At 42.6% G+C, this 24,978-nt stretch overlaps 1 protein-coding gene across 14 annotated transcripts in view; it reads right to left on the bottom strand.

Annotated features, from left to right (window-relative positions):
* nbeab (neurobeachin b) overlaps positions 1-24,978 on the bottom strand; it is a 185,803-nt gene that overhangs the window by 92,404 nt on the left and 68,421 nt on the right. For 10 of the 14 annotated variants that reach the window (XR_011077907.1, XR_011077908.1, XR_011077913.1 and 7 more), the window contains exons 14-33: positions 22,189-22,268; positions 21,746-21,808; positions 21,245-21,342; positions 20,708-20,800; positions 18,834-18,942; positions 18,655-18,736; positions 18,420-18,543; positions 17,526-17,718; positions 16,346-17,353; positions 15,247-15,464; positions 14,934-15,087; positions 13,942-14,122; positions 12,858-12,985; positions 12,278-12,343; positions 11,689-11,854; positions 9,671-10,088; positions 4,655-4,812; positions 3,076-3,199; positions 2,253-2,372; positions 1,352-1,479 (exon numbers count right to left, since the gene is read on the bottom strand). Coding sequence is in view for 6 of the 14 variants with exons in the window: in XM_068584573.1 (XP_068440674.1) it covers positions 1,352-1,479; positions 2,253-2,372; positions 3,076-3,199; positions 4,655-4,812; positions 9,671-10,088; positions 11,689-11,854; positions 12,278-12,343; positions 12,858-12,985; positions 13,942-14,122; positions 14,934-15,087; positions 15,247-15,464; positions 16,346-17,353; positions 17,526-17,718; positions 18,420-18,543; positions 18,655-18,736; positions 18,834-18,942; positions 20,708-20,800; positions 21,245-21,342; positions 21,746-21,808; positions 22,189-22,268 (3,711 nt within the window). In the remaining 8 variants the exon portion in view is untranslated. The remainder of the gene's footprint in view (positions 1-1,351; positions 1,480-2,252; positions 2,373-3,075; positions 3,200-4,654; positions 4,813-9,670; positions 10,089-11,688; positions 11,855-12,277; positions 12,344-12,857; positions 12,986-13,941; positions 14,123-14,933; positions 15,088-15,246; positions 15,465-16,345; positions 17,354-17,525; positions 17,719-18,419; positions 18,544-18,654; positions 18,737-18,833; positions 18,943-20,707; positions 20,801-21,244; positions 21,343-21,745; positions 21,809-22,188; positions 22,269-24,978) is intronic. The other 4 variants (XR_011077914.1, XM_068584570.1, XM_068584572.1 and 1 more) reach the window with 2 other exon arrangements.

Here is a 24,978-nt window from a genome sequence, read left to right as displayed (position 1 = left end):
GGAATGCATTCTTTCAGCCTGCTGTCATTGTCTGCATGTACTTATGAAACTAATATCGGTTTTGCTTACACTTAAAAGAAAAGACTTTGGCAGTGAGAAAACATAGAGATATCCTTTCACTTTGTGCAAACTGCAAGTCAAGAGACTAGAGGCCACACACGTGCATTCTGCACCGTGCATGCACAGACAAATGTCTGCAGAAACAATTATTGTGTGTGTGTGTGTGTGTGTGTGTGTGTGTGTGTGTGTGTGTGGTTGCAGTTTTTCCTTGTATATGCAAGCCAAAACAAGTGTTGGGTATGGAGTGGCAGAGCGCACACACACACGCAGGCACATCGTCCCTGAGGTTAGGCACAAGTAGCACTGTGAGAGACTGCCAACCCGGGGACTTAGGAAGGCTCTGGGAGCCTTCACACAACCACCAGGAAATACGACTGAGGCCCAGAGTGGAGTGCGGCAGGAGGATCACACACTTCTGAAATCACCACGCACAACCGAGCCAGTCACACCAGCACTTTAAATATATGCAATGAGACCGCTCGAACACTTTTTCAAAACAAAGTCACAAGGCTTCTATGGTAAAGACATTCATCTTGAAGGCTGTTTCATTGTGATAGAGATTACCAAGCCTCTGCTCCAGGTTTCTTCGCAATGTTGCATTAATTTAACATCAACAAACTATCACTGCATATCTCTTAGACGTTACATTTAACAAGGTCTCTGTAGGAATATACAGTTCATTTTGCTTTCCATGTCATTAGATTTTGGTTGGACTGTGGAGAACATCTGCTCGATTCTTCATGGCACAAAACAAAAACCTTCACTTCATTCAAAAGGGAATACAGTTAAAGATTTCACAATTTCCTATAATGACAAAAATAAATCCCTTTCCATGTGTTCATTCTGAATTTTTTATTTTCTTTTACCAAAAAAGACAAAAACCCACCATGTAGCAGGGTGACCGAAGATTCTAAAAATATCACTGGCATGAGGCAAAGGCCACCAATTATTTCAACATGACATCTGTTGTGACTGTGAAACACTGATGTTTAAAAATACTACATCTCAGAATAATCCTCAAATTCTAGAAAAAAAATCATGAGGAAGACAAAACACACAGACGTCACAAGATGAATGAAAGGGAAAGCAGATTTAATCAGACTGTGACAGACTCCCAGCTTGTGTGCAAAATAGTGACTCTCCTGTCAACACCTACTACTGTGTATGCATCCATCAATGAGGCAGCCGGTGTAGTACATACAATGGTATGGTGAAGGGGGCAGGACTCCAACACACACACACACACACACACACAGCCTGGGGAATAAAATGCACCGCACAACATCTGTACCTTCTATGAGCAGCTCTTGCCCGTGGCTGCCCAGCAGGGTGCGTGACAGAAAAGGTGCAAAGTCCACGAAGATCTCTCTCAACAAGGGTGCCACCTTCTCCAGGGCCCTCTCCAGCTTCGTAGTGATGCTGTCAAAAAGAAACACATCAAAATAGAAGTCACGGGAGGAGATTAGACACCTGATAAGAGTAGAAATGTAAGGGAGGTAGTGTTGTGCCCATTCATTGAGGGTAAGAGCAGTGGTGGCCTCACAGTAAACCCAGTGCTCATAGCTACACCAGTTAGTCCTAGTGGGTGCAGCGGGTAACCGGCATACAAAGGACACAAACCAAGCCGGATATCTGTGAAATCGTGGTTGCTATTGCTGTAGATGTCAATAGGAGAAGATTTTATCTTGACAAAATGTTGGTCATGTTAACACAGATGTGTCTTTGCACTAAGAGGGGATTTCTCAGCCGTTTGTTTGTGTTCTTTGTTGTGACATGTTACCAAGCTTGCACATGGGATAACAGTTGACTGCAACGTTGTTGTTTTCTCCTACACACTTACTACATGCTGCTGCCTGACATTATCTAACCACCTCAGACAAACTGTGAGCTGGAGTCATGCAGCAATACAACTCAAGACTGTATACAAGCAGAGATGCGACTCAAGGTGCAACGTATCTCTGTGCTCCTACGTATGTGTACAAACACAGATACTAGGCAACATGAGAAGAGGAGAGGCTTGTTTTCCCAGCTAAGATGGACAGAAAGCAGCGGGATAGAGAGAAACGGAGAGAGAGGGAAGGTTTGGTTTAGGATTTGTATGGAGTGTGCAGTGTAATCTGCTTTCCAGCACCCTGGGAAAACACAGCAGAGGGATGACAGGGGGTCTAGGTGGCTAACATAAATGTCCTTGCCTAAGACACTGGCCTGCATCTCTGGAGGCTGCTTGTAATCCTGTCAGGGAGCTAAAGGGTTTGAGCTCAGGAGGTGTCAGTCCCTGGCGCAGTGGACACTGGTCCACTTCACAAAAGGCACTGAAATAGAAAGAAGAATGAAAAATGAAGCCACAGGCAGTACTTGCTTCATGTTGTGACTTAAAGGTTGGGCTCATGAATGAATTATGATATGATAAAATACACAATTATACTCCTGTTTATTTGGTATTTTCAGTTCAGCTGGATGTTTTTGTTCCTCATCTAAAACATGAGGCTCTGCAGCGAGACAGTAGGTCGGCTATCATTGACTTCACAGTTACGCTAAGTGATGTCGGTTACTGCTGCCATGGCAACTGAAAAGAGAAGGAGAGAGACTCTGGAGAAGACCTGGTCCCCCAGCAGTCAGAGGGAGAGCAGGACTAAGGACGTCTGTCACAAACTATTAGAGCAAGTGAGGAAGATGAGTCAGGGTCGCGACAAGATAAACACACAGGAATACACAATGAATTAGGCCATGTTGTTCACAAAAAACACATCCATTTTTATGTTGTCTTGTATTGACGATGAAGAGGCCAAGACAATCGTTTCATCAAGGGTGAGACACCGTTGTTATCCATCAAATCAGATCAAGTGAACTAAATGATCAGTTCAACGGCAAAACAAAGAGCAGAACAATTTGAGGGAAATGCTTCAGACCTAACGCTGTGTACGAGTACATTTTTTAAAATAAGTCACAGAATTTGTTAGTGTTAATGAACACAGAAAATACAAGTATGGTTGAACAGAAAGGGTCCTTTTGTACCTCATGCTTTCTTCTGTGTCTTCGGGCATGGGGGCCACCGGCTGCACGGCCGGCAGACTCTTACTGGTGACTCCGTTGACGAAACTGGAGGACGAGGAGGTAGCGGGGGTTGCATCAGTTGCTCCTGCAGGGAAGACCAACAGAAACATGCAACGCAACATAAGCAGAAATATTGGTTCTAAATGTGTGTAACAATCTTTGTTTTATAATCTTGAATCATTTCAAAGAGAAGTGAGGTTTTACTTGTAGGTAATTAAAACATATTAAGTAAAATATGTTTAAATGATATCTAATATATTCATATAATTAATAAATGATTATATTCATTATAATATGATTATTATGTATTATACTGTATTCAATAATAGTAATACTAATATATAATTGCATATTTGTGTTTAAAACTGTCACAGTTACGTTGTCCACAGGCTGTAAATTCATGTGATGGAGCACAAACTAAAATGATTGAAAAAAAAAGAAGAAAAAAAAAATTGGAAATGGGAAGTTATTAATCTGGCCTGACAGTGGATTTCCGCAGTCTGCGCAAATTTCAACAAAGTCAAACAAACACAAACTTGGTAAGAGTATCACATCGCGCACCAAATCTTTAATTAAATCCAAGTGCATCGTCGCTGGTTGCTCAAGCTGCTGTCAGCAGCAACATGTGGAACAATTTTGCTTTCAAAAGAAGACAAAGCTGAATAATCAAATAATATTGCATCACCTTGTTGTATATCACACTCAGTTTTGGTATAAAAGCCAAACTTAGGGTATAGTGACAGCAGGTAAGTCCGTCCCAAGTCCCAAGTATGAAATAAAGCATGAGGTCAAAAGCAGAGCGAGTGAGATCATGGGGTCTGGGTGAAGGCCTGTGGCTTCAGCTGAAAGCTCACTTTGACATGGATACATTTCTCACATTCCTTGAGAGGCGCTCAGAGGAGAGGCAGTTTTTTTTTAAAAATATTTTTAATAGAGCACATTAAAAAGGTGTTGGAGCTCCTAATGCTTCTTGCTGTTAAGTGGGTCCTTTCAGAGGCCCAGACTACAGGAGCCCTGAGGTGGAACTGGCTTCATGCAGCAGAGACTCAGGAGAGGCAACGTGACAGCAGAGTTAGAGGGCTTGCGGACAATCGCGCAAGGAACACACATCAGACAGGAAAAGCCGTGCGTACAAACCATTTTCACGATTATGAAAGGCATTTGTTCAATATGGAATTCAAGCTGATTTAAATGGAGCGGTTTGGTTTGGTTGCTCAGGAGGGATACTTGTGGATGAAGGAGCGCAGTATTTACTTGTGCACAGAGCTGCTGCAGACTGATGGGAAGGTAAAGAGGGCCATCTAGTGGTCACACTGAGCCCCTGCGGAGGCATACAGGATCACATGATCATATGATCCAGTAGCTGGAAAGTGCTTTGTTTCTATTCTCGGACTGGCGTCAGACAAAGCAAGGTCTTGAAAACGAACAGTAATTACTCGACATGCTTCAAAATAGTTTCATTTAAAATGAACGACATTAGTCGGGCAGAAGTCGGGAATTTGACAACAAACACATTTCAGTGACCTTGTGCTTGACCTACCCGTGGTGTTGATCATGCTTCTGGGGGTCGCGGAGGCAGCAGCAAAGATGTTGGGGGTGCTGCCAGCTGTCAGCCCAGAGGAGGTGCTGCTGCCGCTTCCCACTGTGTTAACTGTGAGGCTGCCAGGGGACGTTTTCTTCACAGGCACCACCACACTCCTACAGGAAACATACACACACACACACACACACACACACACACACACACACACACACACACACACACACACACACACACACACACACACACACACACACACACACACACACACACACGCGTTAAACTGAACAGTTTGAATTTTATGAACAGAAATTCAGATTTTTGGACTGCATTACAGATAAAACAACAAATGCTAAATGGATTGAAAAGAGGCAGTTGAGTGGCACAGTAAGGAGGAAAAGATTGTGGGTTTCGTGTGTATCAGTATTTTTTCCTAACAAAGTGCCCTTGAGCAAGACTCTGAATCCCAAACAGCTCCAGAGTGCTACAGTGACCTGCAAAATTGTGGGTGGATACCACCTTTATATTATGAGCTTAATAATTGGGAGTCTGCAAACTGGCAAGGGGACCAGGGGTTAAAATCTAATTCGGCAGCCATACGGAGGTCAGACAAAAAGTTGTCATAATGAAACTGATTCTCAGTAAATCCAACATCTGAAACAGAAAGAAAATCCATGATTTCCTTGACTTTCAACTGGAAAACCCCCCCAAAATAAATTCATATTTTAGAAGAGAAACAGGGAGTAGCCATCGTCATCGTCTCTCGGGCCCTGCCAGCATGAGAATGCCCAGACAGACTCGAGTCAGGACATTGGAAAAGGTAAACATCCTGACCTGTAACTCCATCCGTCAGTGTAACGCATGCAATGCAAACACAGACACACACAAGCACGCAGGAGTCTGAAGTAAAAAAAAAAAAAAAAAACAGAGGGCAAGAGGCCAGCCAGCCAGCTCCTACACTTTCCCTCACATCTGCTCGGCCCTCTGCTCTGCCCAGAAGAGTTGAAAACATCCTCTGCCCTAATAAGAAGCTCTCCAGGAGCATTTTGGCAGTTACGGACACAAATTTGCATAGCTACATAGCTACCGCTTGTGTTCGTACTGACAGAACTACACCTCATTGAGCATGAGACTCAAGACCTTTCTATTTGGCATTTGCTCTGTACAGATGTACAGTAGAGCAGCATCTGGATTTGACAGAAAGCACCTATTGCGGATTATGGCTTACATTTGGCAAATTTTCGAGAGAAGACTTTTGTAAGGAAACAGACACTTTGATAGTAAATATGTAAGAGGGCACCAAGAAACTGAAAAGTCAGAATAAACCATGATGAACGATTAGGCACATTGAGTCAAGTAGAAAAAGAACATGCATGCAGATGTGAATGTGAATGTGTGTACCTCATCTCACATATATACAAACTTGCATAAGTATTTCCATTTCCAAATACACAAGTAGACACATTGTCGGCACATAACTTGATACAAACACTGTAAAATGAATAATAATGTAGGAATAGATTGATATAAACTTCTGGACTTATAATCATGGTTTATTCAGACTTTACATTTGTTTGGTTTTATAATATATATATATATATATATACTATATAAAACATTGAGCAGACAGCATACATCATCTGAAGCTACAAGACTTCCTAACAAAGCCAGCCTGAAAAATCATCTTAGAAGCAGAGACTATGGGAAAAAAAAACATTATATATAGTAAGTTATTAATGAGCACTGGTTTTCCATTTATTTGTGAAAGCGACTATACACAACATCACATGGTGCTAAAAGAGAAAGAGGCAGATCTCGTGAAATAAACATGGCAACAAAAACACAGTGTGGCGCCTCGAGATGAAAGTTACACTTGTGACCTCTCAGGAAACACACACACACACACACACCACTGGTCCACCAGACCTCCGCTCACACGCAATCTGATTGGCTATGGATTAAAGATGATGCAGTGAACCTGGCCCTGCAAGAGCTCCCTGACAGGAAGGAGAAGGAGAGCTTGTCCTTATCAGGTCTGCAGTTGGCCTTAGGGTTTGTGAGGGTGCCAGATAATGTCTTGTTCAATCTCCGGCAGTTACTCTGGGTGACACAGGCCAGGCCTCTGCTCTGTCACGAGTTAAGACTGCTGTCATCTGAAGAAAATCCCCAGAAATCCTTCCTCAACAAAACAACACAGACTTTTATCATTTCATGTTGCAATTACACTGTAAATCCTGGATGAACTGTGCTGGACTCCATGGTAAACAAATTAAACTTCATAATGTATCGTGCATCCTGTTCAAGCGCTTTCTCAAAATGCTCAAAGTTATGATGTTCTATGTAACAAATTAAATAGCTCTGTAATATCTCTCTCAAATATGCAAAAATCGTAGATTATACTACACATTAAATCACACTGTTGTTTCAATGACACCCATCGAAACATCCCAGCAACCGAAAAATATAATACAATATATTTTTCATTTTTTTAGCAGATGAAAATCTACCGTTAGTTAAGAGAGAGCGAGAACAACTTAAAAGCCAACTGGAATTCTATCTCCAGCGATGCAGCTGTGCTTTGAAGAACACTGATGACAGGAATAATTTATTTAGTAGATCTCTGTGCTGCTCTCCTTTGTGGAATGTCATCGACACATATCAGAACACGAGGAGCGTGTTTTGTTTTGATTGCCGGAAGTTGGCGTGAAATTAATCTTGCTTCCCAAACGCATCCCTTGTGTGCATCTTCCAGCAGAGGCCTGTCTGTTCTTTGGCATAACCGGGACGTTACATTTGATCTCCAGGACTCAGATAAAACATGGGTCTCTTTTAATGAATAATTAATTAGCAGAGTACTCATGAATCATGTATAGATTATCTAGCGCATATTTTATTAATAGAATTGTCTTAATTGAGTTGCGGAGAATAAAGAAAGGATTAATCTTGGAATTAATATTGATGAGGTCTGCGGCTGTGGGATATGACTGCTGTGTAAAGTATAACCAAAGAAATGTTGCCTCTATAAATCTAACAGATGGAATCTAATCTAAGGGTGCTTTATTCAGGAATACAGGAAAGCACACAGACGAAATGTCCTCACTGTACATTCCACACACAAATTCAATTAAAACAAATGATCCTGGCTCTGCAACATGGGGAAAATGAAATATGTAAGAACAAATAACGGAGCTCATATGGAGACTTCTGGTGAAGGAGAGGGAGGAAGTATTCCTGTGCTGTATTCCCATCTGGTCTAATGGACATCTGGATGTTCAGCAATTCAAACCTCCTCTATGGAAGTCTCTACTGGAGGGGACTCTGCGACGACTGCTCCTGTGCGCTCCACTTTAAGCCATTTTTTCCTCCTCCTTTTTACTTTTTGATGTTGTCACTCCCAATCTATTGTCGCCCTGACAGACAAATGAAAGGCCTGTCCGTGTCTGGCAGCTCATTTTGCTGGCAGGTGGCAAACAATTAGACACAGCAAATAGAGGCTAGAGGGGGCGGCGGGGGGGGGGGGGAGCGACATGAAAAGCACGAGACAAAGTTGTATATGTGGTCAGGAGGGTTTGTGTGAAAGCATTTCAAAAATAATACACTTTGCTGTGGCGACTCATTTCAGGCTGCCAGTTCCCATTACGGGTGTGAGCAGTGAGGGCGACAGGCCTGGCCATAGTGTGGCGCGAGGCCGCTTCTGTTTAATCTGTCATCAACACCCTGGAGACCCCCACCCTCTCAGCTGTCCTTTACACACACACACACACACACACACACTCCTCCATCTTCTCCCCCATATATCAGACTCACCTCAGCCCAGCTCAGCAGCAGCAGCATGCATTCAAAAGAAGGGAGGCCCCTATTGTTCCTTTGACTGTGTTTCCTCTGCCATTGCTCTAGAGTCCAGCAGTGATTACACAGACAGACACAAACACCCCACCAAACCAGTGGTGTCCACAGGACAGGAGGAGATTTTGTTTGTGCTAGAATTATGATTTTCAGAACCTTATCAACCATAGGAGATAGGGATTAGACGCATGGATTTTGAAATCCCTTCAGGAGCAGGTTTGTAAACTCCCAAATCCATATGGATTACCGTGTGGTTTTATCTAATCCAGGAACGTAAATAAACCGCAGCAGCGCCTCAGCGCTCCAGAGACCTTTTCAAACAGGAATTCCTTACCGTTGGAGATGAGTACGATACAAATGGCCTGAAATGAATAATACGTTGGTTGCTACTTAAAAACCATTAGTAGTAAACTGGTGAACTAAAATAAACATCAGCAGTTGAGCGATAGCACTTACACACACACACAAACACACACACACACAAATATCTTTTATGGCATGAAATGTTTATGTTAAATTAAATCTCAGATAATGACAAACGTTTGAGATAATTCATTGTCGTCTTGTTTTAGATCATCTAGATTTCCTTTTGCCTCTGGCCAAATTCAGTTCAAGGACCACACTGGGGTTTTAGCAAGTTTTTACTTCGTACTGGAACTACAAATCATGCACCGCATACTTTACTCTCCAGTAATAGTATAGTTTATATTTTTTTGTCAACATCGAGTTACATGTATTACTGAAGATTGCGTTTTAAAGGCATGATTCTTAAGCACAGATAATGTGAATTCTTTTAGAAATCAAGGTACCTTTCGATGAATTTGTAAGTGAAAATTATCATACTGTAAAGACATAGACAGTCAGAGTTTAAAAATGGTTAACTGTGATGATAATGTGTTTATTCTGAGTTTTATTATACTTGGTGGAGGTTGTCTGGCGCCTCAGGGATGCAATCCTAGTGTGTCTGTGTTTGGTCGATGTATTTGCCTATTAAGAAGGGGATTGACTCATTAAAAATGATTAGAGTTATTATAAATCGAGCCTCAAAGAGGTTTAGGGACGTCCCCTAAAAGTATAAATGTATAGGATTTTTAGTGAATTTGGTACACTTCTTTTACAAAAAAAACCAACAACAGTTATTTTTCTGAACCACCAATGACACTTCCTCACCTGTCAAAGGAGTGAAACTGCATGGGCAGCATGGCCTGGGCCTGGGTGTTGGCAGCAGGGTCTGGGTAGGACACGGCCTCCAGCCCAGCCTCCAAGCCCTCCACTGGAGCAGCCACCAGGCTCTTCAGTATCTCCCTCACATTGATGCCCTTGTTTGGCTGGCTAATGCTGATGATGGAGGAGGCTGGTTTCAGCACCTGCACGCTGGGTGATTCAGCCAGACTCTCCTGCGACTTCTTCACCTCTGAGGACAGCGTAGATATGAGCAGACCCGTGGTGTGGTCCAGATCAGACCCGTTGAGGATGCTGGCCAGCTGCTCCTCTCCGATACCGGAGTCTGTGTGGGGAAGGGAGCTTTCCATGTGGAGGTCTGATGGCACGGGATGATCCTTACTGCTGTCAAATGCTATTGGTGTTTCTGCAGTACATGCAAAACAGGGAGTGGTAGGCTAGTGTCAGCCACAAAACAATACATGTACAATACTCATATTAATTAGACAAGCCAGTTCAGTGATTTAAATAGTCAAAACTTATACTTTCTTTTGATCCCTGCACTATATTGATCAACCTATCACACATGTGTTTATAGTAAGTCTATCTATGCTTACAACCAACATAATATGTCAAGAGAAGTAAGAAATTAGAATTTAAAACTGAATAAATGACCAATAGCATTGACCAAGTCGGCAGTCCGGAGCTAGCTTTACATTCCTGGTCAAAGAGTAAATGTAGTATGTCTCAAAAGAGCCAAGTGTGTGCCTTTATCTAGAAGCTATGGTCCTCTGGTGAGAGTGTCCCTCTGTCACTCTTCTTCTATACTAATAAAACATATACAAATCATTTTCTTCAGCCGACTCCAGTCTAAAGTCTTGGAAGGCCATCTATTGAACTGCTTTAAAACAGCGAGAGAGGAGTCAGCTAGCCGCTCTCTTATGGTACGTAATATGCTCTACCTTTCTATTTATTTGCGATGCCACGGGTCAACCAACTATTTTTTTTGTAAATCTGACCATACATTTTTTTTTATCCTCAGAAACCTGCAGAGGTGCACTTCCACTCTAAAGTGCACTCCAACCCAGTAGTTACCTACTGTAGATGCAAGGCCAGGCCACATTAATATTCATCACGTGCCCTCCTAACGAGGTCAGCGGGGCCTGATTTAGCCAGCAAGTCATCTGGCTTCCTGGTCCATCAGACAATCGCCTGCCACATGCCGTCTGGAAAATTCCCCCAATTTCTGGTGAAATTTATGAAGGCGGCAGTGTGCCTCTCTCCTCCCAGCAACCTCTATGATCCCATTCTCCTCTGGTGGATTGCTTGCCTAATGGGCACTGACAGATGGGGCTGAAAATAGCAAGCCTGGCTCCACTGCCCCAAAAACCCACAGTAGTTTGCCAGCATGCTGCTTCTTTCCCATCTCCTAACTTCTCCTTGCTCATCTTCCCTTTCTTTATTTTCTGTGTGCTCCAAGCTCTTGAAATTACGCCCTCATATTTCCTTTGGCCAATCTGCTCTACCTCTTGTTCCTTTCATTCACTTTACCTTTTGTCTAAATGGAAGTTGATGAAGTATGCTCACTCGTGCATCTCATAATAACAAGTTGGCACTGCAGCAGACGTTGCGTTAAGTCTTTGCAGGCAACCACTGATTCCCTTTCATGTGGCGTAATGTATGATTTATGACTTGAGGCAAACACTACCTTTCATTTCTGAGAGAACGATGATCTCTAATCAAGTTCATAACTTCCATCTCCAGCGCCAGTCTCCATTTGCTTCCAGATTTAATTCTGCGCGATGCAATTAGCAAAGCTCATGAATAAATCATAGCTGAGCCAGTGGAGTGTAGGCAGGGTATCCCTGCTATTTTACTAGATGAGCTTTTAGCTCAAGCTAGCAGCGGGGCATCAGAAAGGACCAAAGGCACCTAATATTCATTTTTATCAGACACAGTCAACCTTAAACCAAGATTAGTGAGCAGGAAGAAGGGATGTAAGAAAGGTAGGGCACAGCTGTCAACACCTGTGCTGGTCGGGGAGTTGACCTCCTGACGCATGCTGCGGCCCGATTGGCTTATCCTGGAAGTTTCCCGTTGTGGCTCCAGGATGTCGCGGTACTTGGAGACCATGAGGACAGAGATGAAGTACACCACAGCTAAAGCCAGGAACTGGGCTTGCTTACTGTCATCCTGTGAGGGGTGGGAGGAGGGGATCACAACACGGTTATGCCCCTCTCAATTCAGAAGATCTCATTTCACACAATCCACCGCCGCTGTCTGAAATGGTTCACTCACAGCTCATGCATCTTGCATGGTGCCTGACAACACATTCAAAGTACTGACATTACTCTCTTACACATTTCTAACGCTTGCTTTGATAAATATCCACTCAAATTGTGTGGGCTTGTGTTCAACAGACAGCAGTTTGTTCGCCAAGGACACCTTTTAGTGTGTAACCTGTTGATTCAAGGGTATCACATTGCATAGCCGTTTGTCTGCCAAAAATAAATAAATGCTACTTTCATCCTCTCGACCTGCAGCCAAGTCTTTGTGACAAACACATGCATGTCGCGCATGAATACGCCCTGCACGTAGACACACATTAGCACTCACCACATCACGAAAGACCACAGCGCGCAGTCGATTGATGTCCACATCCTGCAAAAGGCGATCAGGGTCCTTAAAGGAAGACAGGTTACTAGGGACAGTCTCCATGGCTCTCTAAAGCAGCATAACACAATATGACATGCTACTCTGTCCAGTCAAACCTCAATCTGACTAGTTTTTGCTTTACTTTTCTTTTCACATGATTTAAGATGGTAGAAAACTGTTTCATTTGGAACCGATAACATTGGCCAGCATTTGTAAAAATTGCAATATTGGGATTGTTGAAATCGAATTTTGGGAAACCTGCAATAGTACACAAACTATGGATAAATAAAGTCACGCAACGTCATATCTTCAGTTGACAATGATGCATTGAAGTAAAAAAAAAACTGAAGCTCTAGCAGTCAGGGTACACAAAATGAACCACGGTCTGCAATGAATCTTTGCATGTAAACCATTCATTTAAAATTTTGAGAATCAATTAACCAATCAAAAAACATAACAGTGCAATATTTTCTTCCTCACATTATTAAGCATGGGGTTGTGTGTATTGTATGAAAGGCACTTTTGGGGCCACACAGCCTACCTTGTTGGAAGTCACAGCATTTTGCAGGAATTCCTGAGTTTTGTTGTTGTTAAGAATAGAAGACTTATTCCCTCTGTCTCTGTGTCTCTGCCTGCACTCAAGACAGTTCCTAACAGCCACACAACACACTGCACACACACACACACACACACACACACACACACACACACACACACACACACACACACACACACACTCATGAATAGGCTCTCAAATGGAAATTAAATGTTGATAACATGCATGACCTCTTTAAAATTAATCAGTTATCTCTGATGACTATTTGTTCCAGGCTGTCGGCGCAGAGGGACTGAAATCAGCAGCCAGACTGATTTCACACTGAACCCAGTGATGAGAAATGGTACGTTTGCAACAAGGACACTGAAGTCTGAGGGCTATTTCTCATCACCCAGAGCACAACTTGGAGTCAACAATCCAGCAAACGCAGACTCACGCGCATACAAACCCACAGGCGTAAACAGACACACAAAAACACTCTCACGCACCCCGAGACAATGACGGACACAAAACACACAACTTTCCATGATAGGATTCATGCATGAAGTAATTCTAACTCAATGGACTAATTCTAATAAAGGAGTTATCTAGTTTGCATTCAGACGGAATTTATCAAATTTTTATTATGTACACCGACACATTCAAACACCCACAAGGGCAGAGAGGACCTTGTGAGTCTTGTGAGACACACCAATGACAGACACAAAAGGCTACCATTTGCAAAGAGTACCCGATTGCACTGCAAATGATTCTCTATGCATGTTATGAATCCCAAATTGATGAGCCAGTCATTTCTGGTGGAAACTGCAGCAAAACCCTGCGCATTTCTCAATTTAGTACACAATTAGAAAAGGAATTAGCTTCGCCGATCAAACAGAGGATTTTCAGAGATTAGCGGAATTATTAGTGTGTGAAGAGAATACTGTCATGGTATTTTCCAGCTCATCAATTTTCCAGTGTGACTGACAAAAGATGCACCCTCGCATAAGGATATTGTAATTGTGTTCCCGTTTCACTGCACCGACTGATGTTCACGTCTACGGCAGCAAACGCACAATCATGACCTTACCAAGTCTGAGGCACTGACGCATCAGGCCACCGGAGGACATGTTCTTCTCGGCCTCAATCTCGCTGAAGTTGAGGGAGCTCGAGAACACCAACACGTCCACCATAACCATGAGACGGGACAAGAAAGTGATGGCGGTCTCAGAGGACATGCCCTGCGTGGCCTCGATGTTCTCCACCTCCGTCTTGCACAAGCAACAAGGAAGAAGACAACTGTCACATACAACAAATGCAATATAATTCTCTGCCAAAGCACTGAGGTGTTTTTTTTTTTCAGACATATGCAATATGGAATATGTCAGGTATTAACACAGGGGTGGGTGCTGCTGAATTTAGGACAGAGACTTTCAGTGGTGGGTCAGTAGGAGGGCAGCAGCAAACAGCCTTTGTTATTACATGAGGGTGAGTGGCGTCTCATCTCTGAGATTATGTTCAAAATTGGTAGAATTCCTGGAGAGCTGACTATCCAACTCTATCCGACCTTATATGTTATCAAATAATCTTTTACACTTGTGTTTGAGCTTATTTCATTTGTGTTAAAACACAGAAAGATTTTCAAAGGAAATCATTTAAGAATGGTGCAATCTTCACCATTCCACAGGGATTTATTTTTTAGATCTACCTAATGAATTTTAAAATAGGGTTGTGAATAAAGTAATTAGGAGAGAGAGAATAAAATAGCATAAATAATAACTATGATGCTGTAGAGATTACATTTACAAAGTAAACAAAATAAGATGATTAAAATCCATTTGAGTTAAAGACTACCAATTAAATGTGATAATTACAGTGAATCAGTCAAATAAAAGCTTAATAACACACAGGGAAGTTAAATACAATCTGCTTCAATTAATGTGAAGAATATTACTTTGAGTCAAAAAAAACAACATATAATATATTATTTTACATCACAGATGGCCATAGACCAAAGGGTTATAATAAACTACCACTAGATGGCACTATCTCCCCACAGTGAAGTCAGTGAGGCACACTTACAGTGGGAGAGGTGGCCGCTGAGAGAAGCGGCAGGATCCCTCCACAAGCAATGATAATGTTGTCTACCATTTGTGAGATCAGATGGATGGTGTTGTGGACAAAAATGATGTTCTCATTACTATTGACAAAGTCCATGACAGTTTTGGTGGAGTGGCTGCAGGGGATGGAGAGGGAAAAACTGTATTATTATGGGTAAAAGCTTTTGTCACATGATAAAAGTCATATGGCTAGTTCGCTATCTTAGTTCTGATCTGTTGTCTCCATAATTATGCACCGTGCTCACACTCCCTCTCATAAAAAACTCTTTACACACCTACTCCAGACGTGGACGTCGCTCTCCAGTGCAAACAGCAGGTCAGTGAGCAGTCTCTGGTGCATGGCAGACCATTTGAACTCCGGGATACGGAACATGGTGGTGCGCGGCCCGGGGCTGAACTGCCGTCTCTGTTCCTCTGTCATGGGTGTCCCCCTGAAGCCCAAGTCCACGCGTATGTCCCTCTCCATTTGAGTAGCTAGGTGGCCATGGAGACTCTGACGGCAGAGCAATACATCAGTAAAATATAGCAACCAAATTCATTTGGCATCGCACATTCAATCAACATTTGCTAATCCTATTCATCTGTCAAAAATCGATAGAGCACCCATAATGAGATTTATTGCTACAGTCATACTATTCACTTTGAATGATGAATTGCCAGAATTGAGTCTTCAAATAACCGCTTCCTGCCCGCGGGTGAGGAAAAATAAAACAAGCTTAATGCAACCTCTAAATTGAAGTTGAATGAGTCAGCAAGGTGCTGCAAAAAAAAAAAGCAGGGCTGATGAATGGAACATGAGTAATTACGCAACACCAGTGTAAGGTTTAAAAATAAACCCTGACTCCCACTGGCACTCCATCAGTGACCCAGTCTTGGCAAAAGAGCCTGACCTCTGAGAAAGAGCGCAGCTCATACGAGAGGAGGGGAACAAGGAACAAATCCCAGGCGATGGTTGCAGAATAATGCTTTGTCTATTTCTGCCCTCCTGTTGGCTCATCCGACTATTCCAGCAGCACACTTTCCCCGAATCTCAGAGGGATGTTGCCTGATGTGCACCAGGCCATTATTTCCCTAGTACAATCCTATTTGGCAAAGGAAAAGGGTCCCTCTGGGTCTGCTAGTAAAAAGTTGTTCACAAAAGGCCGACACATTCTGTCAATGGTAAATGTCTCCCTACTCTGGTCTCCACCCTTTGGCTGTGGCGCTGCTCTGTTTGAGTATTCATCATAGTCTGCTGTTACATTTCCTTCTGGCAACGTTTTTCATGTTATTTTCAACCTGGTGAAGTCAGTGAACCTCGACCATTTCTTTAACGTGGAAGTCTAAAAGTACATAAAAGTACATAAATAAATGGTCATTTAACTTCAAACCAACCTGTGTGGTGGCTGTCGTCTGAATCTTGTTCATCTCCTTGTCTTTGCCGTCATCCGATCTCTCGGTGTCAGACATGTTGCTTGTTGCGTCCGCTGCACCGCTGGTCTTGACAGATGAGTGGTGCCCTTCGGATGCTGCTGCAGCTGTACCCCCGGTGACATCTGGCCGTGACTTGGAGGCCTCAGCTTTGCTACCTGCTACAGAGCTGATGCCCTCCAAGGCTCCCTGTAGTTCAAACTCCTCCTGCTCCAGAATACTGGGTAAGGAGCCAAGCTCAGAGCTGCCTGCCATGTGAGCAAGAAGGCCCAGTTCATCACTGGCACTGGTGTGGACTGGAGGCTCTGGGCTAGGCAGTACCAGAGGCTGAGCTGTACTGAAATCAGAGAGTGGTTTGTCTTCCATGCTGCCTGCCACCTGGCCAAACAGGAAATTGTTGCTGTTAGGGATGCTGTCCTTGTAGTCATCTAGAGTAATGAGAGGGGGTGCATTTTGATCATCAATGCTGCACTTTGGCAACAACACACTGTTGACGTTACTGTTGAGCTTTTCCACGGCAGCACAATACACATTATTCAACAGAGAATCCACCTCCACCAGTGCTCCGTTCTCAGATACTCCCAGAGTTTCAGAGGACAAGTCCAAATCCTCTATCTTAACCTCGGTAGCCTCCACCTTTTCAGCCTTGATGTCCACCAGAAGGTCATGAACTTCGACCCGGACCCCATCTACCGTATCCTCCGTTCCTCTGAGTGCCTCTTCAGGGCCCTTTCCTTCAGCCAGCAGGTTGTGTGAGTCTGCACTCTCATAGTCCTTTTTACTCCCAGGTGTCTGGGAGTTATCGTCCATTTCTCCAATCTCACTTCCACCATTGATGCCAGAGGTCTGAGAGGATAGACCAGAGATGGTGCTGACAAAACCCTTCTTCCCTTTCTTAATATTCTCCTCTTCCTGGCGCTGGTACTCTTCATACAGCTTAGCCAAGTACTCTTTATGTGCCTCATATGTCACCTACAAAAAGGACAACATTGTAGACGGTGTCAGCCAGATAATTATAATTGAAATGACTGTGATGCTCATTTCAGGAGACGCTTAACAGTTAAGATGAGACCAAATAGATACCAATGTCTCCATCAACAGCAGAGGTCAGTGTTTCCATTTGGTTGTACAGTACAGTACTCACCTTAGAGTGAGCTATAGAGAGTGTGTCCACCCACACTCGCCATCCTCCCCACTCATATTTAATGGCATGGTAGAGCAGAATACGAAAGATGTTATACACCATTTCAGTGATCTTCTGCTCCTCAGAGTTTTTAGGGTTGATGTAGCAAAGAGAAAACATCCAGTCCTGCCACACCGAGCACTGAAGCAGACAACTGCAAAAACGCACATCATCGCACAATCAACACATAAAATATGCATTATGGAAGCCAGAGAGTAGACATTTCAGTAATCCAAGTAAACTCTGATCCTCTTATCTTTTAACAAGTTTAACATTCACACTAGATGTTGGTGAAAAAGGGGAATAATTTCCAACATTGTACTTAAACTTAAAAAGCACTTAGGCCAATTATTTTTTCTGCTTCTCCTCAAAATCTTTCCAGTGCCATTTGGAATCTTGTCATTCACATTATAACAGATTGTTTTGATCATTTGGCGAGTGAAAACCAATTAAGTATTTTCTTTTTTCAATTCAACAGTTTAACTGGAAGAAGCACTTTCTGCTTATTCATTTAAGGCTAATTATGTTGATTTAGGTCGGTGGTTTCCAAAGACTTATAATTTAATTGCAATGTCTTGAAGCGTGTATTAAAAGGAGAGATTGGGTGGTGGGAGTGAAAAAGAAAGTAAACAGCAATGAGCAACTGTCAAAAACTGTCACAGAAACATCTGTTGAACAACATGTGCATGTCTAAGGATGATTTAGCACCAATATGAGTGTAGCTACTTGAGCCTCTTAAACATGGTACAAGGAGGGGGGAAGTGAAGTGCCATTTTTTTCTTTTCAATTTGATACAGTAATCAGCAAGATATCTGATGGAGTGGGTGAGTAAAAGGCGGTTTAAGTTCTGCTCACCGTCTGTTCTCGCGGCTGTTGCTGAACAGTTTGATCATATCTGACAGGAAGAGCCGGCGAACTTCCATCAGCTCTGGGCTGGGGGCGGAGCTCTTCAACAAGCTGGCTACCACCTTGAGAATCACTGGGATCACATGCAACCAAACGCATACAAATGAATACACACATACAGAATTTGACTGATTACTGAGTACGAGTAAAGAATACAACTCAACGAGGCACATGACAGGCTTACTTGGGTTTTGAATCTTGACAGTGGCGTCGGGCTCAGGATGGGGTTTGTGAACTACCTGTGTGCAGACCTGCTCTGTCAGAATCTAGTGTGGGGTGAGAAGACATTCAGTCACACAGTCTGTACACAGAGACCAATTGTGAAGTAGTGTTGGAACATTTGAGAGGAACACGTTTTGTTACCTCATAAAGAGTGTTGTAGGTCGTAACGGTCACAGTGTTGGTGTGCAGCATGAGCCGCTCTCCCAGTAGAGTAAAGAGGCTGTGTGTGTGCATGATCTCCACCTTTCTCCTGTGGATGGATAAACACACACACAGACATACACACAAACATAGGCACACACACAGACACACACAGACACAATGGTAAAGTGGCTTGTTTAGAGCTCCCTAAGCCACTGAAAGGATCAGTAAGGGCCAGCAGCTTGCTTCCCTATTCTCACCCACAGGGAGCCGGGCTCTGGAGACAAGTGTCAGAAACTGCTTGCTGTCATAAATTAGGGGGAATTTCGTTGGAGGTATGTAGGATAATGAAGTTGGCCTGTCACTAAGAATGGCTCCAAGATACAAGAGAGGCATATCACATGTGAAGAGGTTCAGAAGCAACAAACTACTTCTGCAAACAGCATAAGGTCCGCTGTCACAATGCTTTGTCAAAGCTGCTGCTGCTGCCTCAAGACGAGTTGGGACTTTCTTAATAAGTTGCCAATTTTTTGGTTTATTTTCTTCATGGCAGAGGCTGGCAAGAAGTTCCCTCAGGAGAAGAGTAGCATTCTCGCTCAATGGCATAAATATGGAAATTTGGGAGAAAAGGGCAGACTGATGATGCAAAGCAAGCTGAGGTGGAACTCACAATTATGCTCAACGATAGCGGTACAGTGGGAGGATGGGCCTGGTTGTAAATGCTTTCATAAGTTTAAATTTAGAAAAGGTCCCTCTCTGTGTCATCACACTACCGTCAGAAGGATGATGTAATCATTCTGCGGGAAGCATATTTGGTTCTAAAAACAATACACTTGAAATTAAGTATTTATATTTTATCTTTAAGATGATTAGATGGTTGAATAGTTTCTGCCAAGCTTATGTCATTTATTCTGGCTTTTCTCCGGTGTTTATTCTGCTTGTTTTGTGGAGCATGGTCCCAGAAAAAAAGACTAAACTCTTACAATCTATCCATCACATCACACTAACTATTTGACTCATCAGCCCACACGGAACTAACAATATCTGACGTCACTGCACTTATGAAAGTAAAACGAGAAATGCAATTACCACAAGTAAAAAGCATCAACAATGCACAGAAGAAACAGGTTTCATTCTGTTTTAATTGCACTAGAGCTCAAAGGGACCAGGATGGTTTAAAAAAAAAAAGCTATTAAAGTGAGGGCTGAAGGCAGGCTTTCATGAAGCCCTCATGTCCCTTGAGGATATGGGCCTTTTCGCTAGTGGTGGTGGTTGGGGGGGTGGGGTTGTTGGTACGGGCCAATGCCTTCCCTTTTCTCCATTCAGCAAGCACCAGGAACACCTGGTGCCCTACTATTGTGAGCACATATCTTTCCCCGTCCATCCCTGCAGCCCACATTTTGAATCCCACAGGCGCTCCACCCGTAGACGCACTCTCTGCTCTCCAATGTGCAGCACACAGAAGATATGCTGACACATCCGTAAACGTAGTTTATTATTTATTTCACTTTGTGGCACACCAATTTAAACCTCTTCCAACATTCTCTTATGGGAAGCAATGGTTTCAGATCTCGACGCAAATCTGGCAACCAATCCAAATAGTTTGGGGGCTTTTTCCATTTGTCCACCTTTTCAAAAGCGTGGCGGTAACAGCAGAATCCTCTCTCTAGATGTAAATCTTGTGATTTTTCCATTTCGAACCCATTTGCCTCTTCACGTTTTTACACAACGCAAGAGTTGATACACAGCCTTGAACATGTTTCAGACACCCATTTCCTAAAAACATGATAATGTGCTAATCCTTGGACTATTCCTTATAAAAACACTGAGTGTAATTACAATCTACTACACAGCTTTTGAAATTGGTTACTTACTTGTGACCCAAATGCTTGAGGAAGTACCCAAGGACTTTGAGGGATTGTACCCGAATGCTTTCACTCTTAGAGGCCATGAGCTTGTAGATTACCCTGGAATAGACACAAACCGTGAAAGCTAGCAACCGCACACTGGCTTGACAGAATAAAATATAGCACTGTTAAAAAAGGCCCTCCACTGGTTAGCTGACAACCACTTTCCTTCTGAGTGAATTTACATTAACGTTAAAGGCACGTCCTATAAAAAGGATCAGCCTTTCCACGATGGATCCCTCACAAGAAGTGCTGCATTGCGTGCTTTTATGCTTGAGAGGATCACACCCGGTTAGTTTGATCATCCATGTCATATTGTAATCTCAACATGTTAATATTGTTACATTTCCATGCATGCAGAGTTTGTTTTTTTCTCTCAGTGAATAAATTATTCATGCACAAGGCAACGCACAAGTGTTAGGTGCTGAAGTATACTTTGTGAAATCACCTCTTCATATTGAGCCTGAGCAGCGAAGGGATTGTGTCTTCCCTTAAGGGGCTTACCGTATTCCATTTCTCTGGTCAAAAGCAGGGATCATGGAGGCTGGATGCTCAGACATGAGGGCAACCACCAGCTGCAACACATCATGCAGATTCTCATCCTGCGGACACAATGAGAGACAGAAAAAATAAAAAAAAGTGTGCGGGTGAAGAAAGACAATAAAATTGGTTGTTCGTGGTGCTGACCTCGTAACTGCAGCTGCAGCAAAGACATAATGTATATGCATGGGATATGTATCACCTGTAATTGTAGAATGCACCTGCGCTCCTGATCCTGACCTTACAACTGTATATTAGCAGTAGCTCACCGTTGCACAATTAAAAATGATTTTCTGACTGAAATTCTTCATCTGGCTGGGGAGCTAAAATGCTGTCAAAAATGAATTTGAAAGCGAGCAATGCTGAGGCTGAAATGTAACCTCGTACTTTGTGCACAGGGAGAGAGAAAAGTGGCCCACTAACACGCTGAAGGAATTCATCTGCAGCAGGTATGGACTCATGTACCTCATGCATTGTTAACAAATAGTTCAAGATACTCTGCAGCTCATCTTCCTTCACACCTCGGTCCTGAAAATACAAAAACAGATGAAAGATTAAATGGTGTAAGTGCATTACAAAAGGCAGAGTATATCTGCCAATATCACAGACGCATCACAGTATTTCTTATACTTGTGGAGTACAGTTAAAAAGAAGGTTTGAGAAATGACTCAACATATTTGCTATTTGTAGCTAATTAAGTAGTAAAAAGAAAAAAACACTGAATTGTTTCAGCACAACTGGTTCACTTCCTCATAGTTTTTTAGGAAACAGAATTTATTGAGGAGCAGACCGGCAGAACGTTTTAAAAGGATAACACACGGATGGTTGACAATCTCCACATTTTCTCTGTGCAGCTCAAAATCGAGCCGTGTGAGGGGCTGCGAGGCATGAAGACAGGTGGGAAATACCTTCAGGATGAGTTGCTTGAGGAAGAGAAGCATGAATGCCCGCAGAGAAATAATTTCTTTCTGGGTCGGCCGTGGACCATCTGTAGTTTAAAAAGAGAGAGAAGTCATAAAACGGTGAAAATAAGACAACAAGATATCTTCCAGTTGTCTTGTATCCAGTCTTGTCTATATATTTTTTTTTTTATGTTTTTACTTTTATTTTTGGTTTTCTTTACAAGATCTTAAGTTCCTTTGCAGTGTTTTTTGGATTGGTAACCTAGCCTTAAAATATTTATCTCATTGACGTCTCGTGTTCTCGTCCTTTGAGCTTCCGAAAAAAGTGACACTTGAATGACATCTTCAGTTTTCTTTGCTCCATCTTTGCTTTCTTTGCTCCATCACCAGCTTTGTAGTCACTTACTGGATTCGCCTTGGATTTGCGTATCAAAGGTTTTCCCAGGTTTCACTAACAACCTTGACAGGCAGTGTGGCACAAGGAGCCAATGTTCCACTTTGTAAACGCATATGACTTTGCACATCAACAATTAGTAAATTATAATTTTATATAAATAGCATGAAGGAGAGGTCATTCTGAGTGATTTAGTCATCATGTTATGCTGCATCCAAAGTGTATTCCAGAGTCCCAGGTAGCCTTGGTCCCAACGTAGTGCTCGGGCAGCCAGCCCAAGGTCACTATAGTCACACCTGCCCATCACACTGGACAACAACTCATTAAAACTACCCAGAATGCCTCTGCCAACTTAAGGTCGCAATCAATCTCTGTCATGAACCTCATTCAACATCTGACGGGCCGAACACTGTCAGCAGGTGTAGGTTTGCCGAGCAAATATAGAAGCATGACAGAATATGACAGAAAGCATTGATTAACTGTCGTATCACAGTGCTACCGCCGCGGCATTGATTTGGTTGGCACATGGATTCATTTTGACACGTTTAGATCCTATATTCAATATGCCGAGTTACTTTGTTTTTAACCAAAAAGATTTTGCACGTACACTGAATATGCACACTAATGGGCTGCAGCAAAACAGAGAGATTAATACAACACTGAGCTATTCAGTCACACACACACACACACATCAGAAAATACAGGATATGGCATATATTACCACTTATAACAATATGAACATGAATCCCCTTGAGATTAGCAGCACTCTCACTGTACCACAAAGGCTCCCTTTTGGCTGTAAAAACCTGGCATATAATCATTCATTGCTTATTCATCCTGTGCAGCCAGCCAGGTAGAAACACACTGACACAATCTTTTACATTTGCAGAGGTATTAAATGGCAGTAACTGGGCCAGATACAACCTTTCAGGGGAAATTGGCCACCTTGCCCAATGTCTCCCCCTCTCCTCTAAGCCTGGATAAACTCCAACCTCCACCTTGGCTGGACACATGTTCATTTGAAATGGGGACAGTGGTATGATGACAGATACAATGGCAGCAGACACCTGACCATCCTGCTCTTCCAACAACCAGTCAATGTAATCAATGATGAGGCTCCCTGAGGTTGCAGGAGGATGGCGAGTGCCACTGCATGCCGACATTGATTAATAGAGGGAGAGAGGAAGAGCCAGTGCGGGGACAGAGCCCGACATGGAAGGGGTGATAAGAACATTATTACCGCAACCACTGCATCCAAGTTATTCACAACCAATTATGCTCAGCAGCCCTGCACAGCTCTTGTTTCTCATTCACATATTGCTTAACTTCCTGCGTCCCAAGGGCACAAGGAGAGATAGTTTATAAAAAAACAAACAATGTATGTCCATGTGATTAATGTAGGAATCTTTTTTCTGGCTTATACTGATAATAAAGTGATGCACACGCATAGAATACTTTTGCAAACAATTCAATATAAATCATAATTTTAATACATAAGTGGCTGATAAAATACTCTAACGTAAGTATGTTTATTCACAGCCTCAATAATTGGTTTCTAGGATACTCCCTGAGTTGTAACTAACAAATGCTTTGCCTGTTTAAAATATATATATACACACACATGATATTTAGAGTGCATGGAGAAATTAAAACTTTCCCACCTGTTTTCACGGATGAAAAAAAAGTAACTCAAAAAAATTATCCTTGCAAAAAAAAGTTCCCGAAGTTATAAACGCAGGAGCGACAAAAACAATATAGAAAACACGGGATCTAGTGAATTTATTTTTCCTCAATTACCTCTCATTTTGTATCGATCTGTGTGGATTTCTTATGTGTAGATGTGTAAATCTGAAGCAAGTCAGTGCTGAGAGAAGAGTAAGAATGTGCCTAACCGTTCTTGTTACCTGTAATCAGTCATTTGTGTTTTACATGAGATTAATTAATCACAATGAACACACGCACACACAAACCCCCCCCCCCGCAAACCATGATGAGATTATTAATCTGGAGCACCTACATGTCTGTCACAGTTGATCTCTCTTGTAATTGGTACAAGACAGAACCAGCTTGAATTGAACATGGCGACTGGCCAACAGCTTTGCTGCACATTATCTCATTATTCATTATTTAGTAAAAACAGAGGCAGGGCCGAGACAAAGACAAAGGCAGAGTGATAGAGATTGAGACAGATTATGTGTTGGCTTGTGGGCACATGTCACAGACTGAAAGAAGTTGAGCAATGGGCATCTTTCTGCGAGTGCCTGCAGTGATTATGGGTATAACTGGATGATACATGGCTTTAATTTGATAGCACTCTTTATTAAGACCCGGGGAAAAAAGAAAAGAGGAGGCATTTGCAGAAACCGAGTGAATCGCTGGAGGAGCTCCATTTTAAATGTGTT

The sequence above is a fragment of the Clinocottus analis genome, unplaced genomic scaffold, assembly GCF_023055335.1.
Source record: "Clinocottus analis isolate CAN_PGR_092001 unplaced genomic scaffold, fCliAna1.0.p SCAF_2, whole genome shotgun sequence".
Classification (NCBI taxonomy): Eukaryota; Metazoa; Chordata; class Actinopteri; order Perciformes; family Cottidae; genus Clinocottus; species Clinocottus analis.
This window is presented reverse-complemented; position numbering and strand designations above follow the sequence as displayed.